This window comes from Gloeophyllum trabeum, assembly GCF_000344685.1.
Source record: "Gloeophyllum trabeum ATCC 11539 unplaced genomic scaffold GLOTRscaffold_00018, whole genome shotgun sequence".
NCBI classification, from domain to species: domain Eukaryota; kingdom Fungi; phylum Basidiomycota; class Agaricomycetes; order Gloeophyllales; family Gloeophyllaceae; genus Gloeophyllum; species Gloeophyllum trabeum.
The window spans coordinates 486,906-498,698 of record NW_006920427.1 but is presented as its reverse complement, the minus strand read 5'-3'; the positions used below and the strand labels follow the sequence as shown (position 1 = coordinate 498,698).

The window sequence follows — 11,793 nt, the reverse complement described above, 5'->3', positions numbered from 1 at the left end:
ACTGATAACCATTGCATGAGTATACCATTCAGTTAGGACATTTTTACATTACTATAAAGTACACCGAGTGGTAAATCCCAAGGTAATAAGTTGTAAATGGTTGCGTGAAGGCCCGCCGACCGCTGGTGAAAGGCTTCAGCCACCGTCCGCTTTGTCAACCTCGGGGATCTCGGCGACGACATCTGTGCCAGCCGTCCTATAGCGTTCTTAGTCTGCATCCAGTCGCGCGGCACTTGGCACATTAGGCATATTCGGACCCTGTAGTGTCACGTGCACTCATTTAGGACGCGCTCGCTGCAGTGGCGAACGCGAGTATGAGCGCGTTTGAAGCTCTTTCAGGTTGTCCTTTGCCCTCACAATGTGTGTGTAGCCTTATTATGTGTATTCCAGAGCAATAGAGAGGTAAGGGAGACATGAATCCTCATTAACTGCTACATTTCTGCTGTTGCCATGCAGTTTGTGCTGGTATATGATGCTTGCCAATTAAAATATACATTAAATTATCCATACTCTGCTTTAGTCCGGCATATACCCTTCCAATGTGCACCGGGTGCAAGGTGCGAGGGCGCTATGGCTCACAAACACGCCGGGGAGGCAAAAGGATGAGATGGTGTCCAAATTAGGAAGAGCCAGAGGTGCTGAGTCAGCAACTCTTGCCATGGTCCTGTCGCATATTCTGAGTGTTTTGATGCTATGAAAACACATAACTGTACCATTACATGGTATTCAATTGTAGATGCAGTCAAAAGAGAACCTGGTTATGCATCCAGGCAGCGAAAGTAGAGCAGAGAATAGAGGCAAAGGCCGTGGGACAATTCACGTGATGTTGAAATCGGTGAGCCAGCCAAGGCAGGCGCGACTGGAAGCAGACCGTTATGTTGAACTGGGCGCTGACTTAGCTGCCAGGTTCTACAACGTACCAGAACGTACCGGAACCCTCTGGAACATTCTGGTATACTCCATTATTGTACAGGGCACGGAGCTCATGTGGGTCAGTGACATCATAGGTGGAGCTCAGTAGGATTATAGATATTCCACGTAGCTTAGTCAGCCTATGGGCCACAGTGTATATAAACCCTGCAGCTCTGCTGCCTAATGACAAGGGTCGTTTATACGAGCTTTACCAGTAGCTACAGCATCCAACCAATACAGGTGAGTTGTGTAGGGCGCACTGTGCGTGCTGCTGCCTCCATAACTCTTCATCACGTTATATGCCGACCACCCTCCACCTGCCTTATAAGGGAGGCAATACGGTCTGACTTCGGGAGACTATAGCGTTCTCCTCCTCTTGTTCGTTCTGTATCCGGTAATAAATTAAAAATAGATTTGTATTATATAACACTGCACGTGCGCCCTAGTAAAGGAGGAGCGAGAACGCTAAGGACGGATGGTTTAGGAGCCTGGTACAAGCCTCCATTAAAGACAGTTGCTCATCTACTAAGTCTTTTCTAAGAGGCGCAGGATCAAGCCTACCAACGGGTTGCCTTTTCTTGCAATCCTTAGCTGAATGTGCGACTCGGTGTGCATGCAAGTCCGCGAAGCGCATGAACTAGTCGACGAATGCTCGACGCGCAGCTCATGTCTGCCTTCCAAGTTCCAGCGGCAAACGTGGGCTTTCCTCACCTGACGAGCGGGTCCCTCCCTTGAGTCCAATACTAGTGTTTACCTGCGGCAAAGCAGCCACGGCTCTGGCGGAGCGGACGGGCTTCAGAACCAAGAATCCCATCGGCGCGGGATGTCGGTGACGGCCCGGTACTTTTATTGAGCTTGCAATGGTCGGGCACCGGAGTCTCCATGGATAAGCGGGCCGTAGAAAGGATGGTTTCCCGCCTGGAGAGAACCCGTCATTCGCGAGGTGGTTCGTGCTATGTATAGCCCACTTGCACTCTCCAACACCGTGCCATGCTTGTTCGACCCCGACCCGTGCTCGGATGCTGGCCCGAACGTCGAGTCGGATCCGACGTACTCATTGCGGAAGACAACCGCACTAGCATGGGCCTGTGGCAAAACAAACGCAGCCAAGTTAGCAAAGACGGCCCCGCTCCGACTGGGACTGTCCGTGCACGTACGGCAGATCACCCTGGACATGCCAAGCCATGAACGTTTGAACCGTGAACCGGGGCACGTCGCGGCGAGTTTGGGTGGGGGGCAGGCAGTGGATAGACTGAAGCTTGAAGAAGCGGCTCTGATTGGCTCGACCGATCTAAGCGATAGATATAGATAACGCCCCGAAACAGCCATCCTCACCTCCAGCCATGTCCTCCGCGCCCGCGCCCGAGAGCACGCTGCCCTACCCGCCGCTCCACAAGGACAAGAACTTCGTCGTCCTCTCCGACTGGTGCGCTCTTCCCTCCGTCCCCTTTCCCGATTCCTAACCCGACGCAGGGACGGCACAATCACAAACTACGACTCCAATGACTGTACGTGTCTGCCCATACTATCACGAATACAACGCGCTCATCCGGTGCCACACAGACTTGACGGACAACCTCGGCTTTGGCAAGGACAAGCGGCGCGAGGGCAACGTCGAGATCCTCTCCGGGCGCGTCACCTTCCGCGACGCCTTCCGCGAGATGCTCGAGAGCGTCGCCAACAACGGGCACACCTTTGACGAGTGCAAGGACGTCCTCAAGAAGAGTGCGTGTCCTGCCCTCGCTTACCTGCCCTTTCTGCTCACGACGCACGCAGACATCAAGCTCGACCCGGGCTTCAAGGACTTTTACCAGTACTGCAAGGCGCACGACATCCCCGTCATCATCGTCTCCAGCGGCATGGCCCCGCTCATCCGCGCCGTCCTCTCTGCGCTCATCGGCGACGACGAGGCGCAGGAGATCGAGATCATCTCGAACGACGTCGACGTCAAGCCGGACGGCTCGTGGGCGATCAAGTATCGGCATCCGACCAGGTGCGCCGCGCTCCCTTCACGCACGGGCGGCTGTACGAGCTGAACGCGCCGCAGCGGCTTCGGGCACGACAAGAGCCAGGCGATCCTGCCCTACCGCCAGCTCGCGAACCCGCCCACGCTCTTCTTCTTCGGCGACGGCGTCTCAGGCATGCCGTTCCTCCCCCTTCGCCCCCACCACACTAACCCCGCCCCGCAGACATGTCCGCCGCGCGGCACGCCGACCTCCTCTTCGTCAAGGTCAAGCCCGACAGCGACAACGACCTCGCGGCCTACTGCCGCCGCGAGCGCATCCCGCACGTCGAGTTCGGCGACTTTGCGCACGCGCTGGGCGTCGTGCGCGAGGTCGTGGAGGGCCGCGCGGGGGTGGCGCAGGTTCTCGCGCGGGGGAAGGCGGAGTGAGCAGGGGCGGAGGAGGAGCGGGGATCGATACGGAGGTAAAGACGCGTGCACTGCTAGAGCAGGACGGTGCCCCGGCGCCGGGGTCTCATAGAGTCGTCGTTTCTGTCGGTGTAGGGTACTAGCACATGCGAGGGGGTCTGGGGTCCCTGCGGTTAGTATTACGCTGTCTCCCTCTGCGCCGTGCGTGTTTGGAGACGCGTTCCTGCTTCCGGCCCTGCACGGCGTACTACTACCAGTATCCGAGTCTGCGCAGCCCGAACGCCCGCCCTGATCCCCCCTCAGCAATCACAAGAAGCTCTGTCAGCCTGACAGTCTGACCGAAGCTATGCAAGGAAGCTGAACTGCCAGGCCTATCCACGCTATTTTGGTTCCTATTTTCACATTATGCACTATCCTGGACACAGACCACAGAACATGTTTTGCTACAGCTGTTTTTACTGCAGGGTCTGACAGCTCAAAAGTCGACGTTCTGACGGTCTCAGCGGCTGGCGGCATTTCTCGCAATCTGATTGCCAGTGGTCGAACGAGGTCTGACGCCGTCAGGGCCTTCTTGTGTTTGCTGATGGAGGGCCGCTACGACAAACTGCCGTCGCAGGACCAGGACCAGCCTCCAGCGGTGGAGATGGCACATCTGCGACATGTTAACCTCCACTGTACAGGTTGCGAATGTTGTGTAGTGGAAGCGCCAAGACGAATGATTAGTGGATCTCACGTGTCACCAGCATGGCCTTCGCCCCTACGACGAGGGACCAGCAAGCTATAACAACAGCTGTGCGCTGGTTAACTTGGCTGTTCGGGTAATACTAGAATGTGAGACTCGCCAGCTACTGTAAATCTGGCTGTGATGTCTTTGAGGAAGTGCGCCAACATCGCTGCGATCGCCAGCCCAAAGAGAGCAGGGATTCCTCCGTAGAGGGCAAGCATCCACACGTCACGAGCTCGATGATGGGCGACGGGCGATGGGCGATGGGCCATCGTTCCCGATAACCGTCGACGTGTCCAGTGGGGTTGGGGCTGACGAAGGTACTCCCGTGCTGGTGTTCCCATCTGCGCCCCCTGGGACGGGTGCTCCAGATGGCCCACCGTTGAGATTTGACCCATTAGAAGTTGCGACCGACGACGGAGTGTCCGGCTTGGACTCCACGATATAGTATCTTCATCCTGATCATTCAACATAGAATATCCAGGATGCGGGGGACCAGCATTCGAGGCATCCAATCCGACGGCTGCAAGCATGCCCGGCTCAAGATCCTATGCAGACCGCACTGAGTTCTGCGAGAGGCCATGCCTGTCCACAGGCACCGGGAATGGAGGGGGAGGCTGGATCGGAAGACGGGTGTCGGACACATGCGACCTAGCGACCGGCGCTGGTGGGGACAGGTGGGGTGTAGGGAAGAGTGCAGTCCCCCTTGAGCACCGCGAACGTTCATATCCTCCTGCAGCGGTCGAAACTCCCTCCGAGAGCGTCACATCCCGTTGCTTCGCATCCCTCTCCATGGGTCCTCCGAGTACCCGGATGTCCTTCAACGAGGCGAGATGTAGCGGGGGGAGATTCGATGGTGGCGGAGCTGGGAATGCGCCACCGTTCGCTGCCTGGCCCTCCGACCGTGGTAGACGCTGGGCCAGCGGGGGAATCCATGAGGTCGTACTTGCAGTGGGCAAACCCCGATTAATTGCTGGATTACCTAGCAGTACCTGGCTGTCCGAAGACAAGGCTAGCGGTGGGTGGGTGGGGGGACCTGACGGGGACGCAGCTGACGAGACCACAGCATTTGATACCATATTTATAAGCGCTCGTATACCGTAACTGAATTGCCCTAGTGCCGATGTGATTAGTACGTGGTTCTAGCAGGAAGATTTTACTTACCAGCAATGTCTATCTGAGGGATTGTCGCTGACGTTCGTTCAGGGTGCTGGGGGATGGGAATATTTGAAGATAGAATCAAATCATTTCGAACAGGACCAAGCTCTACGTCGGGTGGAGTACTAGTCTCCTGTTGTGTGCAATCAAAACATTGCCAGAGGCGTTTGAAAGCCGCGGCAGTGGTCAAGACCGTCGGGACTAGCGAGAACATGAGGGCGACCGGGGTGGTGGACAAGGATGAGCCCTAGACTGTCATACTTATCGGTAAGGATTAAATCGACATAAGTCGGCCTCGTGCCAGTCCCCGTGTGTGACGAGTGCGTGTGCACATCGGAGACAGGAAACCTCGAGGCGGGGGAGCTCTTTTGAATGACTTCTCGCTAGAGGGGCAGATGAGTATGTCCTCAGATCCACAGCAGCTCACACAACCTTCAGGGGAGCCTACTTGGTGAACGGACATCGAAAACGTCGTTGAACCGCGTGGCAAGGAAAAGAGCTTGAGATTCGAAAGGCGTCACCTGTTTTTTTAGAAACGGAGATTTCATAGCAATACGACAATCAGTCATTGCAGGATAAATTTAGGAAAGACCTGGATAACCGCAGATACACCTCGCGAATGCAGACATAAATTAATGCCAAGGTCGGCCTTACCGTCCGACTGACTTTCGGCCAGCACACTCTCATATTCCCGCGCATGTTCGGCCATGGGAGCGTCAACATCAGAGGTAAGGTATCGCCGGAGGTTGCTGATGGCCGAACAAGGTCTGGGTATATCCAACGTCAACCTAGGCACTGATGATAACAAAAAAAGTTCAAAGACGAAGCGTACCGGTTGTGCCAGCCCCAGTTGTCATCGTGGATAAGCTACGATTGATAAAAGAGGATGGATGATGAAACATCGCAAGAGTACAGGCCATCCACCGCCTGTCTGCCTGTGTCGCTATTGCGTCAAAGAGAGCATCAGCGTCGCAAGCAAAGACCTAGCTGCTTTCTCGCACCTCTGTCTGTGATGCAACCGCAAAGCTAACAGAACGACGCTCATACCCCACGTATATGATGGGTCCCATCAACTCTGTTTATGCTCATCTGGCTGAGCAGTTTGGTGTTTTGTCTGAGCTTTGGGTCTGAGGTGTAATTCGTAAAACCTTTCAACCGTATGGAAGTGAGAAAACATAGGAGTGCGAGATGGTACAACTTGGGTTTCCCTTTGATTTACCGCTGTAAAGGAAGGGACTTGATCTAATGATCACCTATACCTTGGTAGGACGAGGAATTGAGAAATGATCCATCCTTTTTCACTTGAAAGCTGATTCCTCACCTCCGGATATAGAGAATAAGCAGTATTTACAGAGTTCAATATATTACATGTCAAAGATATAAATTAAATGCAATTTATGAGGGAATAACAATGGCCTTTGTCTCACATGGTGATTTTCACCAATTTCTTGGGTACTGTCAAGCCCGCATTTTATGCCCGTGTAAATTCACCCGCTTTCTGGGTGAAATGGAATAGGTAAATTTCAACCGTGCAATCACCAGTACCCACTTGTCACTCACTTTCTGGGTGATTCACGAATTTCACCCGGTTACATGGTGAAATTACCCGTCCTTGGGGCTCACAGTGCGTATGTCATCAGTGCAGAGCTACAGCTGATGCCAGTCAGAGGAAACACATATTACAGCAATCCGCAAAACGATACGGAATCGCAACCTCCAGGAAATACGACAAAATAGACAAAAACTTATCGTGCATAAGTCCGACGTGAGGGACGAACGTCGGACTTAGTACAGTACTAGTGTGGCTTGGGCGGCGGCTGCGGGCCCGGGAGAGTCTTGAGTTCGTGGGAAACGCGTGGTCACACGTGACCACGCGTTGAGTTGTGGCTGCCTGAGCCACACATGTACATGCGCCCTCCTACCAAGTCTGCGCGGAGTACGTGATGAAGAGTTATGGAGGCAGCAGCACGCACAGTGCGCCCTACACAACTCACCTGTATTGGTTGGATGCTGTAGCTACTGGTAAAGCTCGTATGAACGACCCTTTTTTTTTATTAGGCAGCAGAGCTGCAGGGTTTATATACACTGTGGCCCATAGGCTGACTAAGCTACGTGGAATATCTATAATCCTACTGAGCTCCACCTATGATGTCACTGACCCACATGAGCTCCGTGCCCTTGTACAATAATGGAATATACCAGAATGTTCCAGAGGGTTCCGGTACGTTCTGGTACGTTGTAGAACCTGGCAGCTAAGTCAGCGCCCAGTTCAACAGTACGCAGTCTCTAGATAATAGAAGCACAAATACAAGAGAATTTAAAATCACGCCGACCTCCCACCGTGTTGCACCTGACGCACGGCTTTCTTCCATGGAGGTTCCAGCTCATGAACATGCAACTCGGTACGTGTCCTCCTGCATACATTGTCTTTCTCGCAGGGCCAACCAACATCCCATTCACAGCGCTAAAAAGCCGTGGAGCAGCACTCTGCCCGACCGCCCGCCCGCCGCGCAGAAGATAGCAGAGGCGGAACAGCAGATCGCTCGGTACGAGCTGGAGCTCGCCCGGCTCAAGCGCGCACGGAACAAGCTCCCGCCCGTCGGGCATCTCCCCATGGAGCTTCTCTTGCGCATCATCAGCCTTGCCTGGGTAGAGCGCGCCTTCCACGAGCCAGATTGGCTGGTGAAGATCACCCACATGTGCAGCGACTGGCGCAGGCTCGCGCTGGGCGCGCCGGCGCTATGGGCGCACGTCGGGCTAGAGAATCCGCGGTACGTCCGGGCGGCGCTGGAGCGGAGCCGCGGGCTGCCCCTCACTGTGGTCGGCGCGCTCGATCGGGAGCGCCCCCTCGCCGTGGAAGCATGCAGAGCGGCCCTGGGCAGCTCAGCCGCATCTGCGCATTGGATCTTTGCACAAAGCACGTAAAGCCCGGGTTGTTTAGGAAGCTGAGCGGGAGGCAGGCGCCCCTGCTCGAGTCCCTGGCGCTCTCGGTGTGCGCGGGGGTCTACGACCCGCTCCCTGTTCTATCGGAGCTGGCATTCCCGCGGCTCCGGACGCTAGACACGCGCGTGGGGTTGCGCGAGTGCAGGGCGTTCTTCCTCCCATCGCTCACGTCCCTGTCCATAGAGCGTGGCGTCGGGCCGCAGGGAACGCTCGAGCTTTTGAGCGGCCTGCCCCTTCTTGAATCGCTGAGGGCCGAGATCCGGTTATGCGCTAGCTACGACGAATTGCCGTCGCAGGACGAGCCTGCAGTGGTGGAGATGGCGCGTCTGCGGCACCTCTCCCTGGAGGCACCCCTTAGCTCGTGCTGTGTGCTCTTGGGGAGCATCTCATGCCCAGCTGCGCTGGACGTCGCGCTTGTCATACCCTACTTAAACGACGAGGTGAGCGCCTGGCGATAGGTTCTCCGCTGCGCAACTCACCACATCCCCAGCGTTTCGCCGAGCCTCTCCGAGCTTGCTTGCTACGCAACATAGCCCCGAACCTTTGTGCGCGGAAGGTTGCTCTGACATGCCATGTCAAGGAAGAGGACGACTACACGGAGCGCTCGCACAAGGTCGAGGCATGGAGCGACGCGCATACGGCACGCTTGCCGACGTTCTCCATCTCCATATCAGACAACTGCCACGAGGGCGTCGGCAACCCCGACGAACTCGAAAAAGAACTGCTGGACATCGCCCTGCATAGCACGACGCAGGCAGCGCAGGTGGACTCTCTCCACGTCGGTAGCGCTCGCATGTCTTCCGCGGAGTGGCGGCGGCGGTTCGGGCATCTGACCAATGTCGCCAGGCTGTGCGTCGCCGGTGCGGACGCGGGGTTCCTCGACGCCTTGTCAGGCGGGGCGGCCACCCCGGAGGGAGAGCAAGCACCCGCACGTCTCGACGCCGCGCTCCTCTTTCCCCACCTGCAGAGCCTTCGCATCGAGGAGGACGACCGCGGCCCCTACACCGGGGACTTTGTCCGGGACCTCGCGCGCGCTCTCCGCTCACGCGGCCACGACTTGGGGGCGCTCGAGGTCCGCGGTGTGCGGGACTGCGCAGAGCAGCATCGCGCGCGTCTGTGCGAGAGTGCGCGGGAGGTCGCTCTGCGCCCGCCAGCGAGTCTGAGCGTTGCCGAGGGGTGTGACCAGGTGAACGAGGGTCGTCCCGCCGGCCAGAGTGAGCACGCAGGCGAGGATCAGGACGTCGTGGGGGACGCGACGTCGGACGAGGAGTCCGGAGCGGAGAGTGACTACAGTTCTGATTCAGGTTATTGACTAGGGTATACTTACCTGTTTGTGTTCGTCTTAGACTTCCCTACATCCGTCCCAGTCTGATTTATATAAGCAATGTTCACTGAGTGGGAATCTAAGCAGACACTGAGCTTAAGCGAGCGAGAGACGCTGACTGTCCACACAGACGGTAGTTTGATCAGAGCGAGGGACTGCGCGCGACCCGCTCCAGGACATGAAGCACCGTACAGCCATCACACCTCTATTCATCGGTGGCAGTGATTTATTGGGGTACAGAAAACAGGACGTACAACCACCCCCTGACGGTCTCTCGCGTACTTACCCCCTCTCATAGGGTTAAGTTGTACTCATATTCCGAGCTGCTGCTCTGCGCGAGCCAGAGGACCACCGCCGACAGCATGAAACACACGTTCTGCGACATGTTCGCGTACCCGTAGTAAAGGAACTGCTCCGGGTACTCGTGGAGATAATACTTCAGAACATGCAGAGCCTGTCATGCATGAGTCAGTTATAACATCTTCGCGACACCATACCCCCCATATCGCTACGCAGATGGAAGCGAAAGCACTCACAATACTGCCCGCCAAGCCGCCCGCCATGAACGCGAACCCAATGAACAGGAACAACCGCGCGCGCCACACCGCGCCGCCGTCCCCGCTGAACGCATCGTCGCCCCGCACGCGGTCCTTGTCGATCAGGTTGACGATGATGAAGCCCAGCACGGAACAGATCCCGGGGACCCAGTCGACGAAGGTGACGTGCACGGGCACGCCGTACGCGGGCTCATCGGAAGGCGGACGCGCATGCCGCGAGAGGATGGCGGCGTCCCAGAAGGTCCAGCAGGCGAATGCGAACTGGGTGCCGGGTAAGGAGAGTGTTTGGGCAACGGCGGGCAAGGGGGGTACTCACGAGGGCGCCGGCGAGGTAGACGCCGATGGAGCGCTTGTGCTTGTCGAGGGAGACGTTGGGGAAGGGGTTGACGCAGACGCGCCGCGGGTCGTAGTTGCTTCGCGGGAGGGACATCGTTGGCGGCGGCGGTAGGAGTTGTTTGTTCGTCGTTGCCCGCAGCGGCGAAGGCGAGGTCGGAGGCGTGGGAGGTGCTGTCCACCGGGGACTTATCGGGAGGACCGGGAGACTTCATAATCTTAGTGCGCGTTTACTCCGGTCCTTCCGACTCATTGAATCGCCCACGCTTGTGTTTTACGGAAGTCAATCATCCCTCCTGATCCTGCAGCTTTTCCTGCACTGGTCTTGTACTCTAGAAATCTCCCTGCACGGAACGCAGAAAGTGCGTTCAAGCGACTGTAACCGTACGATTACTCTCGGGCTTGGCAGAACATAGGCAGACCCGTAATTATCCTCGCTGCCGGGCTGCTTCGACAGCCCTACACCCACTACATCAACAAGGTGAAGCATCTGGGCATGGCGCTGCTTGCAGGAGCCTCGGATAGAGAGCCAGCACCTGCAGAAACGCTCCCACCAGAATTATGGCTTCACATCTTCGATATTGCCATAGACAATCTGGGGGAGCTACACGCCCAATGCGTCGTAAGGTTCTCGTGAGGTCGCAGCCGAGGTCTCGCGTCGACCTTGCTTCGGAAGGCCCGGTAGACCCCGACGTGACCTTGTTTCGGCATTTCTGCCCAGAGATGTGTGCGCCATCATTTGAGATGTCAGCGCTAAGGTCAGAGCGGCGTCTTCTTGAGACTTAGCGAGGGACATCTGAGCAAGACCGCCCTGATACCGAGTTGACATCCTCTTTGGGCTTTACTGGACATTAGCTCATAACCTCAGGTAGAGATGATACCTTGCGCTGCATATAAAGCCTGTACCTTGGACTACAGGATGACTTGAGGCCTCGAAGTATTTTAGGTATTAATAATATTGATTAGAGCAACCGGAACAGATGTAGTACTACAGCGTAAGGAGTGCTACACAAGTCCCCACTATCCGTTTGTGGGACTTAGAGAAATATCAAGGACGGGACGTGTCTGACGCGAACTGAATTGGAGCGGAGATTGAACTCGAGCGACTTCACCCGTGGTTCAAGTCGTTCCACTTCTTCAACTCCGTCTTTCACTCTCACTCGTACTCTCACTCTCACTCCGATTTCCCGCTCCTTGTCGCTGACTCGCCTGTCCGCCGCACCACGAGACAGTTGACTGCCTGCGTGACAGAGCTCTGGCTGTGACGTCCAACACTCATTGCTAACTGGTAAGTGATGAGGAACTTTCCCCGACATGTCACTCACATTCATACAGGAACACTCAGAAGGATATTTTATTCACTCAAACATTGAGCTTTGGTTGGTGGAGTGCATCTGGGGTCAGGGTGAATCGGGTATGTGTATTGTAATATCATTATGGTCTATGCTCATGATCACGTCCAGAATGTGCT

General features: G+C 56.1%; 4 protein-coding genes across 4 annotated transcripts; 2 read left to right on the top strand and 2 right to left on the bottom strand.

Moving 5' to 3' along the window:
- The first annotated feature begins 2,247 nt into the window (after positions 1-2,247).
- Positions 2,248-3,638, top strand: GLOTRDRAFT_118248 (uncharacterized protein). The gene is made up of 6 exons (XM_007872591.1): positions 2,248-2,338; positions 2,386-2,420; positions 2,476-2,637; positions 2,689-2,905; positions 2,960-3,051; positions 3,102-3,638. The coding sequence occupies exons 1-6, from the start codon at positions 2,256-2,258 to the stop codon at positions 3,302-3,304; spliced, it is 792 nt and encodes a 263-aa protein (XP_007870782.1). The 5' UTR covers positions 2,248-2,255; the 3' UTR covers positions 3,305-3,638.
- Positions 3,639-4,555: 917 nt separating this feature from the next.
- GLOTRDRAFT_133645 (uncharacterized protein) lies at positions 4,556-5,379 on the bottom strand (the record flags this gene model as incomplete). The annotated part of the gene is made up of 2 exons (XM_007872590.1): positions 4,556-5,121; positions 5,172-5,379. 2 exons carry the CDS (start codon positions 5,377-5,379, stop codon positions 4,556-4,558), a joined length of 774 nt encoding a protein of 257 aa, XP_007870781.1.
- A 2,124-nt stretch (positions 5,380-7,503) lies between these two features.
- GLOTRDRAFT_112642 (uncharacterized protein) lies at positions 7,504-8,413 on the top strand. Its single transcript, XM_007872589.1, is given in 3 exon segments — positions 7,504-7,567; positions 7,628-8,351; positions 8,370-8,413. 2 exon segments carry the CDS (start codon positions 7,536-7,538, stop codon positions 8,088-8,090), a joined length of 495 nt encoding a protein of 164 aa, XP_007870780.1. The 5' UTR covers positions 7,504-7,535; the 3' UTR covers positions 8,091-8,351; positions 8,370-8,413.
- Positions 8,414-9,625: 1,212 nt separating this feature from the next.
- GLOTRDRAFT_82039 (UPF0220-domain-containing protein) lies at positions 9,626-10,478 on the bottom strand. The gene is made up of 3 exons (XM_007872588.1): positions 10,306-10,478; positions 9,969-10,250; positions 9,626-9,886 (listed from the first exon to the last, which is right to left on the bottom strand). The coding sequence occupies exons 1-3, from the start codon at positions 10,417-10,419 to the stop codon at positions 9,725-9,727; spliced, it is 558 nt and encodes a 185-aa protein (XP_007870779.1). The 5' UTR covers positions 10,420-10,478; the 3' UTR covers positions 9,626-9,724.
- Between the last annotated feature and the right edge of the window lie 1,315 nt (positions 10,479-11,793).

What these genes read in the sequence shown, in the direction of transcription:
- GLOTRDRAFT_118248 (XM_007872591.1), top strand. Translation starts at nt 2,256, where the DNA reads ATGTCCTCCGCGCCCGCGCCCGAGAGCACGCTGCCCTACCCGCCGCTC. An exon ending in AAGTATCGGCATCCGACCAG is followed by an intron (nt 2,906 to 2,959) that starts GTGCGCCGCGCT and finishes AACGCGCCGCAG; the next exon opens with CGGCTTCGGGCACGACAAGA. An exon ending in CTTCGGCGACGGCGTCTCAG is followed by an intron (nt 3,052 to 3,101) that starts GCATGCCGTTCC and finishes CCCGCCCCGCAG; the next exon opens with ACATGTCCGCCGCGCGGCAC.
- GLOTRDRAFT_112642 (XM_007872589.1), top strand. Translation starts at nt 7,536, where the DNA reads ATGGAGGTTCCAGCTCATGAACATGCAACTCG. An exon ending in GCTCATGAACATGCAACTCG is followed by an intron (nt 7,568 to 7,627) that starts GTACGTGTCCTC and finishes TCCCATTCACAG; the next exon opens with CGCTAAAAAGCCGTGGAGCA.
- GLOTRDRAFT_82039 (XM_007872588.1), bottom strand. Translation starts at nt 10,419, where the DNA reads ATGTCCCTCCCGCGAAGCAACTACGACCCGCGGCGCGTCTGCGTCAAC. An exon ending in TCTACCTCGCCGGCGCCCTC is followed by an intron (nt 10,251 to 10,305) that starts GTGAGTACCCCC and finishes CCCGGCACCCAG; the next exon opens with TTCGCATTCGCCTGCTGGAC. An exon ending in GCGGCTTGGCGGGCAGTATT is followed by an intron (nt 9,887 to 9,968) that starts GTGAGTGCTTTC and finishes CATGCATGACAG; the next exon opens with GCTCTGCATGTTCTGAAGTA.